Genomic DNA, 16,248 nt, shown 5'->3' with positions numbered 1-16,248 from the left:
TGATTAATCCTGCTACAATCTCAATGGAGCCTCTTCTTGCTGGGTCTCACTCCCCAAATCTCTGTTACTGCCCATACCAGACACATGCCCGGGCCGTGAGCCTGTTCCAATAATAGCCTTATTCTCTTCCCTTTCTGGTCAGTTTTAGATGTATGTAACCAGATCCTCACCATCCTATCTGTTACCTTGACCTTCTCCCTCAACAAGCGCACCAAAGTCAATATTGTTACTTAGCACTAATTCCCCGATGCTAAATGCCTCATAAAATGCAAATAGGAAGACTTTCCTGAAAATCAAAACCTCATTATTGTCTGAACAAATCTTCTACAATCCTTCCACCACCTCCCACAAATTCTTTGTGTCTAGGGGTTTTGCCCCTGTCCTCCTCCCCCAACCCACTAAATGTTTCTTTACTTGAGGTTAGGGAGAAACGGTATATAAGGAGGGACACAAAGCTTGAAGGTGTTGCTTGGTTATTTGCCCACCCATTGACTGCCCATGGCCATGCTAATCCCTAGGGCCATGTACACCGAGTTCCTGCCCCTCCATGCCCAAAACACCTCCTCATGGGAACTCTTTCAGCTCGCTTTAATCAAGCCTTACCATCAAACGTGTGCTTTTTAAAACAGTCATCTGAGAGTTAATGACTTAATTGACGCTACAAACTCGCTACTGGTATAATAAAAAAATCTCTAATCCAAGTATGCCTTCAGACACTCGATTTATAAACACTGTGCGTGTCCTTCACTAAAGCATTGTTAAAAACAAGCATTGGCACTGGGTGAGGTGGACACCCGCTTTCATTGTACAAAATCGCATTACGGCGTTGGGAAAATGTTACACCCTTACCATCAAATATTTCGGAATCGAAATGCTTATTCACGTAATAGTTTGGTTTTAAGGCTCACTCAATTCATTTTGGCAGCGTGTCTTCTTTAACTGCGTTCGTGTAATAAGGCGGGCAGGGGAGTGACAGCGGGCGCCCCGCCCAGTCCCAGCAGTCCATAAAGTGCGGGCGGGGAGAAGGACGCTGTTCCAGGCAGCGTCTGAAGTGCGATTCGGGTCACTTAGTGCGGTCATGGCAGGCGGGGACCCCCAGGCACAGCCTCCAAGCTCCCCCGCCGGGGGCAAGGGCGTCCTGGCCGAGGCGGTGGGAAGTATGTGGTCGGCGCTGGTACTGGGGCTGCTGGCTGCCATCTTCGCCTGGTTCTGGTTCGGAGGCTCTGGGGAGGGCGAGGACAAGGAGGCGGGGGTCCCTGCTGGGTCAGAGACCCTCCCAGTCTCTGAAAAAGTGGAGGCGGGCGATCAGGGTCCCAGTCACAACGGTTCCGGAGTAGAGGGGGGGCCGGAGGAGAAGATGACTGCAGGTGAGGCGGCCCCCTTGCAGTCCCACAGGCAAGCAGACGAAGCAGGTAACTAGAGCTGGCGGGCGGTCCATCCATGAACCCCAATAGAAAGAGTACCGTGGGGCTGGGGGGTCTCGTTCTGGTCTTATTGGCCCTTCTCAGGCCAGCCTTTAGGAGCGCGTATGTAGGTCACCTGCATGGTGGCCGAGCGCGTGGATGCACGACTGGAATGTTCCCTGAGCCCTCATTACGGGCGTGACTGAAGTAAGATGGCATATTGGCATTGCAGGTTGTTGCGCACTTTTAATACGGCGAACCGGTAGCCTAGAGCCTCGTTTAAAATAACTTCATGGGATCCATACACTTTTATTTTTATTTTTTTACCTCTAGGGAGGAGATGGCGTTTAAGGAGGGACACATGTGGGTGTGGGGTTATTTATTCTCCTATTGACTGCCATGCTAATCCCAGTGCCCGTTTCCAGTCATTACCCGCCCAAACACATTCTCCTGTGATATTTGGGAGCTACTGTTTTATAATTGGTCCGCGGAGTTAATGGCGTACTTGCAGTTGTCCTAGCTGCACTAGTGGTGCAATACAAATGTCTTCACCATCTGCATTCATCACCCACCCTATTTATTATTTCTATTCCTTGCACCGAAGTCCTGTTTAAAAACGAGCATTAACGAAGCCACCCGTTTCGACTTTTGTGAAGGTAGGGGTAGGCATTTGCCAGCCACTGCCATCATATGATGTCATCACGTATGGTGGAGCTCTTTACATTTCATGGCTAGGTAGTACGTTTTGGGAGTGCCTGGCAAATGCCCCTCTCATGTGTGTACGAATCCGAAACTGTTGGCTTTCTTAGACCGTGTTTGTTCTATGATGCGGGTGGATATCGTTTGGGGGGGGGCAAGGCCAGCCTCATATATCAGTGCGCTGTGCTTGCAGCAGTTTCCCAATTTTGGAAATGAATGTAACACGGCGCGTTCCTTTTTTTCTTTTGCTAGTTGCAGGTTGAGGCGATCGCCGTGCACACCGAGTCCACCCCGGGCATTTCATGGGCCGCTCTGCTTGATGTGTTGTCGTTTCTTACACTGATTGGGTTACAGTCGGTGGGTAGAGGGCATGGCGCATGATCCCTGCAGCCTCAAATCAGGAACCAAACTCGGGCTTGCCAAAGCCTCTCAGCCCTGTCAGAGGGCCAGCGTTCGCGAACTTCTTTCGGCGTGTTTACATGTTGGAAGCCATCAGCCAGCCGCCATAAACTGTGTAACCTGGTTTTATTTTTAGCTTAGGTTAGTTTCTCGGGCGGGGTGCCGGTGGGTGGATGGTTAAGTTGTTTTTTGTTAATCTACTGGCTGGGTTTACCTATGCCCGGGTGCCCTGTGGCACGGCGAGTGAGATAGCGCTATTTACTCTGGAGGCTGTTGGCGACCGCCCCTGTCACACGTTCCTCTGAGGGTTCATGTCCACGCAGCACGCATCCAGTCAGAGGAGCACACATCATACCTAACCTCCCGAGTGCAGACAGCGCGTGATATTGCTACATTGTGACCGCAATGTGCAAATACAATGCGTTTCCTCGCCCTTGGTCAACCGTTCCATCAGCTGTGCATGAGTTAGCCAACTGATAGTGGAATGGCAGTTCAAATGCTTCTCAGGAGTTGGCCAACAGTCCCCTGCGCAACTCTCGAGTGACTTCGTTATAGGTCCGTCCGAGCCTCATTTTTGGAATTCTCGAGGGCCTCCATTTAGGGAATTCCTGGTAAAGGGTCCGTTTCCTACACTCACCGAGGCGGTGTATTTAAAGTAAAGGTCAAGTCGGCTCTTCATTTCACTCAGTGACCCATGACATCATTCCAACTGTGACTGCATTGCTGTAGGGCAGGAAAGTACAAGGACGCGTAACTACTCCGCAATAAAACACTCGAGGGTGACAGCCCGCTAACTCGCTACTAGTGGGAGTCTTCTTCTTTCGGGACACCCCCTTTATTTATTTGTGGTGTTTTTAACAGTTGCATGCTTTCTCAGGAAGGTCAGCAAAGTTCCCAGGGTGGCACTTCTCCACTTGCTGAAGTATGCATCCATCAAAGATCCAGACCCAGTTTGTTTTTTTCATTTGTTTTACCGCAACTCATATTTTTGGGTCTTGCCATGATGCACTTTAAAATTAATCCTTGATCTGTCAGCTGGGGTAAGTGCCCCGATCTAAATTGGCGATATGTAGATTAAATAGAAGGGGTGCTAGAAGGGCCGGCCTTAGCGGCAACATGCCCTTGGCAGACTGGCGTCCCTGGTCAACAGGTGGTGGGTGGGACAGGGTGAGCCACATTTTTTTCACCTCCTTGCTAGCTAATCACTGGAATAGGACGCTCATGCATGAGTGCCCTATTCCAATGCAAACCTCCTTGCTTCCCTGTCAGAGCAAGGAGGTAATCATGTGAATAGGGTGCTGATGCAAAGCATAATCACCCCATTGTTGTGCCCCTCTAGCCATGGGCGCATTTAGTAACAAAATGGCACCTGCCACTCCTTCTCCAACCAAGCAAGTTCAGGGAAGCACTTGAAAGACTCCCTCCCACCCCCCCACCCCCAAGCTGGTGTACCAGGGGTCTAATGGCGCCTGGGGGGCATGCCTGCCCTAAGACCGGCCCTGGTTGCTAGCATGCACTCCAGCTTCAACCCTGTGTCCACTAATAACTCACCCATATTTAGTCGATTGCTAACTGAGGTATTGCTATACAACTGTTATGATAAGTCAATATTCTGTTAATCCCCATTTCCCCCACTTCTGCCATAATAGTGCCCTCCTTAAGAACTCACTTGTGCACCTTCTCCTCAAAAAGCCTTCGGCCGACCTCATGCCTGTCTAACTTCTGCTGTTTGTCCATTCGCCCCTTTTTGGGCAAACTCTTTGGAGAAGCTGGCCATCTGCCAGCTGATCCACCATACTGAATCTGTTGGTTGCCTTCACGACCACCAGCCTGGCTTCGGAGTAGCCAGATGCATGGAAACTGCACTCCTAAACACCTGTGAAGACTTGCTTTCAAACCTCGACTCCAACTCTTCACTTCTCATTCTTCTTGACCTTTGACACAGTCAATCATGCCACCAGTTATAAATTGGTCAATCTTGCCACCAGTTATAAATTGGCCTCGTGATACCCTTGGCATCACGGACCTGACAATGGACTGGTTCACCTGCTTCCTCTCTGACCGACCATCGCAGGTTCAATTTGGGCCATTTCTCTGTCACACTCTCCACCTGCGGTGTCCCTTGGGGCTCTATCCTCTCACCATGCCTCTTCACATCTACCTTGCCCCTCTAGCCCATTTCACCTCTGCCATCTCTCCTCACTTCCAGTGTTATGTGGATTCAGCTCTCCTTCAAGCTTCCTCCACTGCCTCTGCTTCTTCCCCTCGACTGTCTCACTGCTATTCTCGACTGTTTGACTGCTATTCAGCTTTGGTGTGCTGCTAACAATCTCTGCCTTAATGCCAGTAAGACTGAGATCCTTCTCATTTGGACCTCAGCACTTTCATGATCTGAATGACACAAGGCCTAGTAGGAATTTTTGTTTTTCTTCCTCCCTAACCCCCTTTTGTCTTGTTGTGCCTTGAAACACCATTTGCTGTATAGGTGTATTGTAAATGCCCAATAAATATTGACAATGTTGGTGGCGGCTGAGTAATCGGTGAACGCCATAGATAATGTAGATTGAGCCATGTTGTGATTGTTTCTAATTACCAGTTGGGCTGTCCAGATGTTATGCAAGTGCTGTAGCCCAGGTGAAATCCCGTTGGATTAGGGCAATAGTGGTTTACTCTGCGCTCATAGCCTTATTTCTTTAATATGAATATTGCAAAACATTTTGCTGGGGATATCCAGCATTGCCAGTAGGAGATAGTATTTGGGATCATTATGCATGCTCTTATAGATGCTTCCTTTTAAACATAGCTGCAGGAGTGGGTGGAGCCTAAAATGACTTCCTATGGGAATTCAGGATGAGCATACTCGCCCGTAGCGCTGCGTCCCCAGACATCCTCTGGCCAGAGTTTGAAGACCACTAGCTTTATAGCCTTGTCCTCAAAAAGGTCAACCCCTCCAACCCTATGGGCTTAGTAACCTTTTTTTTTTTGTTGCTAGATCAGTTTTGATAACTATATTCTAAGGGAGGGTGATTTATTTTAAGGTTGTCGCCTTATAGCATGCTAAATAGTTCTTGCTCTGTTTACAGATAAGGGATACATGTATTTTTCTTCAAGCATGCCTGATTATCACAAGAAGAGGGGTATGGGAAAATCACAGCGCGACTTTCTTTGCAGAAAGAACACCAGTGCAACTTGATAAACATATACACCCTGCAGATATCAGTTTGCAATCTAAAGGTTGACTTTCAAAGAGGCTCTAGGAACTGACTAAACATCGGATTTCTTATTCTTTTGTTAAATGAGAAAATGCAGAAGTTTCAAGGGTGGAAGCCCTCGATTGCATATAGCCTGGGAGGGGGTTGGCCAGTCATGGTGTTCTGTGAACTCCTGGGATTAAGATATCCATGCGCATTGAGCGTCTCTACTAAATAGGTTTTGTAGTTTGTGCTGAGCAGGCATATTTATCGGAAGAAAGGAGATTGGTGTCGTTTGCACTTCCCCTCTGTTCTTCCTGCGGCCATCATTCAGCCAGGTTTAAAGGCTAGAAATTCAATTTCTAATGTTGGAATCAGTTGACTTCTTGTCCCCTTAGGCTTGCCTGGCCATGCAGGTGTTAGAATATCACTTAGATGGAACATACTGGTTTGCCTGCATTATTAGTCACGATTGTTGATGCTTATTTTCTGAAGACTAAGGAGGGGTTTCTGGTGTAATGGTTTCTTCTCCTTTTTTGACCGTTCTAATTTTCTTTCTGAATATGCCGTTGACAATTTTCATTTGCATTTGCCTGCATATTGCACACATGACGTGAACAAGCCCAAACTGTCAGCATCCACGTGTTATAGACCTATGTATGATCGTAGGCAAGTGACTTTTAACACAACTTCCTTATTAAAAATGGGTATCAGTTTGTGACTTTGGATTCTGCACTGCAGAATTACATGGATGAGTAGAGGATAAAATGTCCACTCATTTGTCATGGATGAGTAGAGGCTAAAATGTCCACTCATTTGTCCAACTGGTACAAACCGAGAACCAACAGAAGTATAAAGGTAAAACGGGCACAGTTTAGAGATATATCCCTTTGCCTTTTGTGGTGACGCGGGCTGAAGGGAATTGTGAATTTTGTCCAGTAGCAACTTAAACAGCAAAGCATATCGGTCCAAAATAAAGGGAATGTCCCATCAAGGATCTTTAAAAATATATATACTTTAATAAAACACACCATCTGCAAAATAACTAAATGGAAAAACTACACCAAACCCACCCCTGATGAAAAAACTGACTAAGCAAAGATAGCACAATGCTGCACTCAATAATGAATTGGTCGTGTGTAATCGGGGGTCTGTAAAAAAAGATAGTTTATTGGATGCAAAATGGAATTGGACTTCACTAGTCTCTAGGGCCAAGAATTGTAGCAAAGGGGGCAGTTAATAGCCAATAGTACATTTTTTGCAGTTCTTGGTGGTTCGACCGTGTCGCACCAGGTTTCAAGCTGATGTGCAAGTGGGTCAGGTTTGATGGATGTGCATTGTAGTTCTACAAAGTGTAGAGTTGGTGTCGGGTTGAATAGGGGGGTGCTCAAGTTCGAAAGTCTGCACTTGAGGGATGCCGATCTGAATGTGTAATGGGTTGGTTTGAAGTCCAACCAGTTACAGACTACACTGGTGTATCTGCTGGGTACGGTGACGCTTGAATCAAGGTCCAGTATGGGTTTGAAACCTTATCACAATATGCAATTCAGTAAGATGCAGGTCGAACAGGAATATCATTTGGTAACAGCCAGGAGGAAGTCAGTTTGGTTTGAGAGAGCTAGCAAGGAGCAGCTTGATTCGGGCAGGTGACTAGCTCAGGGAGGCAGCGTTGAAGTGGCTCGACCAGTGCAAACACGTTGGGTCAAAAGGGCAGCAGCTGCTTGGCTCAGGCAGTGAGCCGGTTTCTAGCCCTGTTGAGGCAGAAGTTGCAGTTAGAATCAAATCATGGTTCAACGTAGTTTGACTGGGAACGAAGGATTCCTGGCTGACTTGGTCCTGGTTGCTGTGAGTCGCAAGCCAGGGGCTCAATGATGGGTTCTTATACTCCCAAGCACTAGGGGGTTCTAGAACTTTACAACAGTGAGGTCCAGGGTACCATTGTGTCTGGCAGAGAGGCAGGTATTTATCCCAGTCACACATCCTGAATGGTCCATGTGGGGGATGTGTGTGAGGGGCGGGGGGTTGAGACAGAGCTTGCTTCAGCCTTGGACACCTGACCTTCACCTCACTGGATGAGGACTTTGGAAAGATCAACTCGCCCAACAGAGGCCCAATAATGTTCTTGAATGGTTAGTCCAAAAGATCATTCAAAGTGGTATGAAATCCCCTCTTTTAAAGGCAAAGCCCACAGGCGATTGGACTAAAGATGGCCTTTTGGTCTCTAATCCCTGTTCTTGAAAGAAGTGTACATTGCCATAGGAAGTCGTACCCAAAGTTTCTGTAAGAGGAAGCGGAAGGAGGAGCAGAGAAACGATGGGTGGAATGTTTAACTGTACAGAGCCCTCTCTCATCACATACATTCCTCACCCCCTTCTCAAAAGATCCCCTTGGTATGCGCACCCTGGATGAATCCCTTTTAATTGGTGTGCTTCTCCGATTCCTGGGCTCAGTACAGCTTCCTGTTGAGTGGCCCTCTGTGGAGGAGGGCATCGCCCACCTCAGATCAGAGGAGGCATGGACATACAGGTTCCTGTCCTGTCACTTGGGAAGATCAGCCTGTCTGGCCAGAATACACATCAGTTGAGCCAGCTCACAGGAGCAGACACATGAGATATCAAACTGGATGTGGCTGCCATGATTGAATAGTGTGGTGCACCATGCCCTAACTCTGGCATGGCTCATATGTAGTTTACCTCACCACCATCCTGGGATAATCCTAATATGTTCAAGCAGGGAGGCATATCTTAAATGCCGCCACTGTGCCACAGTGACTTTGGCTGTCATGTCGACTGTCAAGCGGGCACCGGTGACATGAACCTGCTCTGTGCCACTGTATGGCAGGTGCTGCAACAGGCTCCTGGCATGGACTGCCTGAAAGTGGGATTTCTTCAGAAGATTACCTTTCTCATCATATTAGTACAAGGTAAATAGCCAGAGCTTTTACACCCTTGCAATTAAAGATCTGGCAGCAATACGTTGCAATGACGCCATTAGGCGACTCAGGCTAGGTGCTTAGTGTAGCCTATTGCAACATCAACACTTAATCCATCAACAAGTAACTTCCCTTTGACAAAACCATCAAAGGTGTGCCAAGCTCAAGCCCCAGCCCTGCCACAATCGCACAGAGAACCTACCCTTAAGGTAAAAGGTGATGTTTGATTTAAATGACTTTGAATCCAGTGGATGGCTATACATTTTACGTTTCATGATTGACGTGGGCCTCCTGGAAACCTATTGCACCCTGACTGGTGTAGACAAAAAAATGCAATGATATTTTCTACTTTCTCGGCATTAACATTGACTATTCCTTGGCATGGATTTTGTGAAATTAAGTGGTACTTGTGCAGCCAACCGTAACGAACAACTTGATTCATCAGTCCAAACATAGTGAGTGCATAAATGGGGTGCCGATTACTTTTTCCGAGATTACATTAACAAAATTGGCACACTACATTTTCCCCCCTCTGGATCAGTCTATGGAAGCAGCCCACAAAGGCTCTTGCTCAGATTGCAAGCAGCGTCGGATAGGCACACTTTATTTCTGTAGGGCAACTGGAAACGCGACCCAAAAGACAATGAGCACTCCAGAGAGCTTAGGAGTTTGAAGGCTAGCTTAAAACCGATGCCTAATGGACTCTTAACCATTATGATAAGTGTCTTGTCCATGTTCATCTGTGGGGAGGGGGTGCATTTATAAAACGCACATTCACAAAGGTTTCTCTGCACTGAGAAACGAGCAAATCGCTGAAGGAATCTATTTTATTCGGACTAAGGTTTTTCTAGGTCTCTTTCCTGAACACTTGATAGTGATCTTTCTTTCAGACAAATTTGAGTTACCGATTTTAGAGGTTGCGCCAATTAACTGTCTGCAACCAATCCTCTCATCCCCAGGCCTGAAAAGCAACTGCTTTTTTTTTGGAGAAAAGCAGTCTTGGGTAAATGACAGTGGTTAATTTTTTTAAGCGCCCTGTGTACATGACCAGTTTTATTTGAAGCTTGACTGGAAATGGGGTTACAAAACTGTATAGTAAGAAAACCCTGGGGCATGCTCCTCTGCTCCCTTGTCACATTGTATACCAAGATGGACACGCTGTTCATGAACTGTGGGCTGTTTAAGATTTCCTGAGTCCCAATGGAGAGGGACAAAGGAAGAAGTCCCACAATGGGAAATACTTATATGTACACCTATTATTGTGGGCATTCAGATCCAATTAATCCAGTTGCTTGGAGCCATCTGGAAAACTCCAAATTCAGTTGGATTTGTAGTAAAATCGTCTAATACTGCAAACAAAATTGGTATGTTTGACAGCAGTATGAGAGAACATGGTATATTTCTAGGATACAGGATTAGCAGAATCCAGTGGAGCCGAGGAAAATTGGATGAGACTCCCAAGACCACGACTAGATCAACAGGCTTTATATTTAGATGTAAAGCTTTGGAGTCCAGCTTTAGTTCTAGGCATGTCCTGCCCACACCGCTTTCCTCACAATTATTCACTATAACCTGTTCAAATCCTTTCTTATAAGCACTTAATCTTTCTCATCCACTCTTTTAAGCACATTGGCATTAAGCAAAAGTGGTGCATGTTTAGCATTGGTAATCTCTGCTCATGACTCGACTATGGGGACTAGCAAGGTTTGTATTGCCTGCCTTTGTAAAAACTACCAATGTGTGCATACTGTAATGCAAATCGAACCTGTTCTTGGCAAGGCATACATTTCGTTTTGAAAATTTGATTAGCAGAAAATGTTTTTCTGCTAATCAAAACAATTTATTTGATTTGCAATGTAAGGAGAAAAGACGCTTTGTAAATCAAGTCACCATGTTTATGGACACTCTTAGCCAGAGACCAAGTATGTAGTAGGGTGTTGCTGACAGGGTAATGTCCTACTTCGGGGTGACAAGATGGCCCTTTCCTGTCATTGATTGCAACTGTTTTCAACATAGCATTAAATATGGGGGAGAGCAGACATAAGGATACACCTCGACCACCCGAAGTCCAACAGCCTAACGGCACTCAAATTGTGCACACATCTGGTGCGCGCAAGTCTTTAAAGAAATTTATCATTAGTGGGCATGGCCTAAATTTTGATCCAAAAGTGGCTAAGGATACAGTCACAATATAGAAGGTAAAAAGATAACCTGATTTGATATACTTAGTCTGAGAGTTCAAATAGTCCACCATGTTGCTTCCAGCCATGGCTCACGTTAGCAAAACTATTTTCCACGCATCAATCTCCTTCGTAGCAAAGTCCCCCAGCCTAACAGCACTCGATGGTGCACTAATCTGGTGCGCATGCACAAGTCTTTTTAAAGAAATCTGGAGGTCGGTGAACATGGCCTCAATTTTGATCCAAAAGCCGGAAAGAATATTCGCAATATTGAGTTGGCAAAATGATTTTCCACGCATCCATCTCCTTGGGAGTCCCCAGCCTAAGAGCACTCGATGGTGCGCGATTACTGTACATTTGTGAGTAGTGTTGTCTGATGTTAACAACGTATGAAAATCAATGAGTTCATATGTGATGTATGCGATCACGTGCATATGTAATTGTGTATATAGGCAGCACTAAGACCGCTAAAACTACATTAACACTCTAGACCAGTGAAGATACAGAATGACGCATGCTGTACATTGGCATGCCCAAAACAAGCAAGAGAATACAGATGGAATCTGTTTCTGTGGCATCAAAAAGATGGAACAGAATAAAGGGGATGAGACCGAGAACGAATTCTTTGACTGCATGAAACCAAATCTTTTTCTTTAGAACAGCTTTTTCTGGACTAAATTCGGATCATGAGATATATGCCTTTGTGGGCAATAAATAAAAGATTCCAATTAACGTTTTTGGTGGTTTATAACAATCACGTTTTGGAACTTCCATTATTGTAATGTATTCAGTATGAGGACATGAATGCAGGCTATATCCGGCCAGCCGTTTACGCTTAACCTGCTAATATGTTGGTGCTAATTTGCTCAACCCACGAACTTAAAAGTACAGGGCTATATAGAACAAGAATTGTAAGATAAATAAAATACATTTTATTAGAGAAATGGTCCAATCCAAGATGGCGGCTGCACAAGATGGATACATCATTAGTGCTTTGTAATTTTCAATGGCGATACTATACAACTTTCAAAAATGGCACTAATTTCTGACGCAACACTGCACACACAATTGTCAGGTGTAAAAGTTTAACAGGTGAGTTGGAAACCTAAACATAGCCATAAGACTAGGGTAAGATACTGATAAGACATTGCCCGCTTCCTTTGCAGAAGCGTGATGCAGTATGACTGCACAAGAAAGGATGAGGGATGTACAACAAACACGGATACGTTAACCTGTGAACGTAAGGTAGATACTTTTGACTGTTCAGGGGACAACCATGCTATCTGAATTACCAAGCACATTCTAGAAACTAATAGAAAATGTATCTTTGGTTTAGATTGACCACACTAAATGCTCAATAGCGGCAGGGATCAAAATAGGATATTGCCTGACGAATATAGCGGCGAGTGATTAGTTAAAACTGATATTCTTGAAGAATCTATTGACCTGCAGTACATTCAAAGAATGTCAAATGCAGCAAAGAGATTGCACAATGGGCGAGAGGGTTTCAAATGGGCCCAGATATAACCTTTGTTTTCCAATATTTGGGGAACGAAATGTATTGGGACTTTAAATGTATATGGGACAATGGAAGCTAGTTCAACTAAAATACCCTAATACTAATATAGGTTAAGCTTGCATTATTTTTTCAGTTCTATTTTTTCGATGTCCGTCTCCTTGTCTTGCTTATACAGGAATCTTCCTTAACATTGATTCTTTGAGTAATATTTTTGTTAAGGATAATTGTCTAGCCTCTGAAGCTTGCTGCAAGGGGCAACAATTGATGTCCTCTTCAAGTGAATACGCCTTGGGCTAAAGCAACCGTTAATTTGTGAGATGACAATTCATTGACGGAGAATATCAATTGTAGTAATTGCCCAGATCCGTTTGGGCTGTTCATATAAAGATTGAACAGATTTTTGAGGTTTTGAGATCCTTTTTCGTAAGCATTTCAAATGGGGTGCATAGGAGGATAGGTGGTTTAGTTTGTTTTAGTAGCCTTTACAAGGAGGGATATCGCCTTCCCCTTGCAAGACCAGGACTACTCACAGAAATATATAAGTGCAAGTGTACACTTGAAGGATCTTGTTGAACCTTTGTGTGACATGTGTGATTCTTATTAATTTTGCAGTTTATTGATGCTTTTTTCCATACAAAAACATAGACCAGCCATGTATCTGCTCATTGAATTTGCTAGGTTTTGATTATATTCCGCATATAAACTAGAGACCAAGCAATGACTTCAAATCCAGTATCAGTAGCACTTGTAGCTTTTACAGCGCTCTATGCTGAAGTATAGAGGGCGCACCTGTATGCTCGGCTCTGTCTGACACGCTAGCAGTTGCATTCTGAATTGGCAACATAGTTGCTGCAGAGTAACGCATGCCGTACAAACTGCTTGCTGGAATCGGGGGCTGCCTATGTGTTGGCACCCATGTTCATAATACATTAACTGGACATGCACATGTCTAGAGGCAGTACCTTGGTTCCATATACATCTATATCTGGTTGGATATAGTGGCATATGGTGAAATGCAGTTAGAATTGCCAGACCCATCTAGTGTCCTTTGTTACCCATTTGGTTTGTAATGTGACCTGCAGTTGTGTTAGGGAGAATTATCAAGAATGTGCTAATTTCCCTTACCTCTTGAGACCCCCAGCAACTTTGCTGGATTTCTAGATTTTTTTTTTTTTTTTTTTTAACCTGAGAAGAGTGAGCCTTGTTCTTCCCACTCTTCCATGTATTTTGATGTTTTGTGTTGGTTATGGAGTTCCATAGGCATCTTTTTCTGCGTCCCACAGCACCTTCAGTGCAGTGACACAGGGATGTCTTTCAGACTTTCCAGTTTAAATACCTTCTCTGGGACTTACTGTCTTCCAGAGCATGTAAAGTTAAATTGAATTTACTAGTCTCTTTAAATTTACAGACCCAGCACACACTATCTTTCTAGAGTGCTGGAGGGGTTGCCTAGCATCCCCAGAGTCAAAAAACTCATCTAAAAATGGCTGGTGGTCCCCAACTACGAACAATGGTAGCTAAAAATCGGGTCAGCCATGTTTTTCAATATGACGCCCAAGACCTATCTGTAAAAAAACACTCCAGTCAACTTTTTTCATCATTTCTTTTAGGAAAGGTCCTTGTGTTTTTCTCTGCGTGCCAAAGCAGGTTTGGTCCCTTTGTTCGTTGGCTTTTGGCTGGCTTCAGTACTGAAGCCCTCTGGCGCCTGAGTGTCTGGGATGGACAGGATGTGAGGGAGGTGCCCAAACTCCCTGTGCTTAGTCTCCTAGGGGACCTGAATGCACTCTAGCGTGATTGGCCAGCTGGCTGTCTGGCAAGGACAGACACCCTGTTGTGTGAGTGAAAGCCAGGCTGGAATTAATGGGGGGGGGGAAATGCTTTAAAAGCAGGTCTCTGGGACTTGGAAAGCAGAGTCGACCACTGGAACAAAAGAAACGAAGACAAGCTGAAGGAAGAGGACTACTGCAACTCCTGGACGACTGGTGAAGCCCTGCTGCAGGTCCGAATCGCCTGAAACTCCATCGACTGAGAAGCCCTTCACGGTTAACTTCCCTTGAGTTTGGTGGGAACAACCAACTCGTAAGCCGCCTGGACATTTTCTGCAGAGTGCTGTGGAAAACCAGATAGCCAGTGGGAAGGATACCAGCTTGTGGTTTTAGGCCCTTGCACCTTAAACCAACTTTTTGCCAAGCTTGTGGCCTCTTCCCTGGGTAGTGCATGAACCTCCCAACGTCGTCCTTGTCCCCACTACTTAAGCTCAGCAACAGCGAGATCTGCTTGAACTGCCTCAGCTACAGCTCTTCTTCACTTCAAAGGTACTGTGCAAACGTGGTCCGGAAATCTTCTCGGCCACGGTGAAAGTTTGTCAAACTTTCCCGACTTCGAAGGCTTGCCCTTCCCTTTTTCATCTGACCAAATTCTTCTGAGATCCATGGCAAATACTTAACTGTTTACTACCAGAACTGTGCTATCCTGTACAAATACTCCATCCACTTTGGCCCAGGCCTATGAACTGAATTGCTGGTTGTAGTTAACTGAAACTCTTTGCCCTGACTATGAAAGTATTTGTGCTACTGATTCTTATAGCCGTATCTTTTTTTCTCTTATAGTATCTGAAGTGACATTTTGCTCCCACTTCAGGGGAGCTGAACTTGCTCAGTAACGTATTGGTTGTGTATTTGTGGTATATTGGTATGATATTGAGCTGCTCTTGCTAGTGTAATGTGTTCAAATTGATTGTGTGAATGTATATTCTTTAACCAAGGAACTTTGAGTAAGTGTTTGTTTGAACCACTGTATTTGTTGGTCCTTTGTGTAACTTGTTCTATTGCTCACTCAAATCTTGAGATAAGTCGGGCTGCTCAGCCACTGCTACCAAACTGTAGTACAGGCTTGTACCAAAGGTTAAATTGTACTGACACTTGTAGTCTTAATTGCATGTAGTGTTCCCAAATGGTACTGCATGTGGTTCTAACACTTGCCGAACCATTTCTGTATTGGGTCTTCCCTATGGAGTGTCCCCCAATAGATGGTGGTTTGGTAAGGAAGCCTTTTGTTCTCCAGGGAAAGCAGTCCGCTTTCCCTGGAGAACAGAACATACCTCCAGGGATAGAAGTTTCAATGGGGACTCTGCAACATAATTGGGAAGCCACACCAGGGTAATTACTGGAGTTATTTGAGGAACAATGGATCGGGGTGTGGGAGGACATTGTAGCTCAGAGAACCTTTACACTGCTCTAGAAAACAGTCTACTTGGATTTGCCAGGCCCAACTTCCTCCAGGCAAGGCACTCTGGGAGTTGACCTGACGAGAAATAACACTTGTTACATCAGCAAGAATCGCCTCATTACAGAAGGCTTGGAATGGACCCATCCTCTGTCAGCGTGACTAAGCCCCCCCCCTTTCAGTGAATTGACCATCTTTGAACAAACTGCAGAGCATTTCACTACCCTCTTGGGAAGGGGGGGGTGGTCCTGCCTAAAGTGTGCATCTCTTGGGTGAAGACTGGGTTGGGGGGGGGGACTCCGATGAGGGTGCATAACCACGCCCAGGGTGCATACCCTCACCCAAACTGCATCAGGGGGACATGATGGACGTGCCTATCTGGCAGTAAAGCCTATCTGCTGCTGGAGACTAGTACCCACATTCTTCCTGCGATGACGAGGCCTAAAGGTGGCCTGGCAATGCTCCTTGTTGGGAAGGGTAGAAGATGGACAGCTTTCCTCAGGAACCTGGTGAAGGACTTGCCTTTGCTCCTTCTGCAAGTTTGAGCTGCAGCGTGCTCTGAACTGAGCTGCACTGTTCAAGGAGCTCCTTTGACGCTAAACTTCGAGCTACACCAGTTCGAACATTGCCTGCCTAAAGCTTCTTTGAGTCATGCTGTTGATGCTCATTGAACTGGGCTGCTTTGTTGGCTGAGCCAGCT

The 16,248-nt window shown here is 45.5% G+C and overlaps 1 protein-coding gene across 1 annotated transcript in view; it reads left to right on the top strand.

Annotated features, from left to right (window-relative positions):
- Positions 1-978: 978 nt before the first annotated feature.
- STBD1 (starch binding domain 1) overlaps positions 979-16,248 on the top strand; it is a 32,198-nt gene continuing 16,928 nt past the window's right edge. The window contains exon 1 of the mRNA XM_069626324.1: positions 979-1,412. Coding sequence (XP_069482425.1) covers positions 1,079-1,412 — 334 coding nt within the window. The 5' untranslated portion in view covers positions 979-1,078. The remainder of the gene's footprint in view (positions 1,413-16,248) is intronic.

This window comes from Ambystoma mexicanum, chromosome 6p (assembly GCF_040938575.1).
Source record: "Ambystoma mexicanum isolate Mex_15411 chromosome 6p, UKY_AmexF1_1, whole genome shotgun sequence".
In the NCBI taxonomy this organism is placed as follows: Eukaryota; Metazoa; Chordata; class Amphibia; order Caudata; family Ambystomatidae; genus Ambystoma; species Ambystoma mexicanum.
The sequence above is the reverse complement of the archived record's forward strand: the minus strand, read 5'-3'. Positions and strand labels throughout refer to the sequence as shown.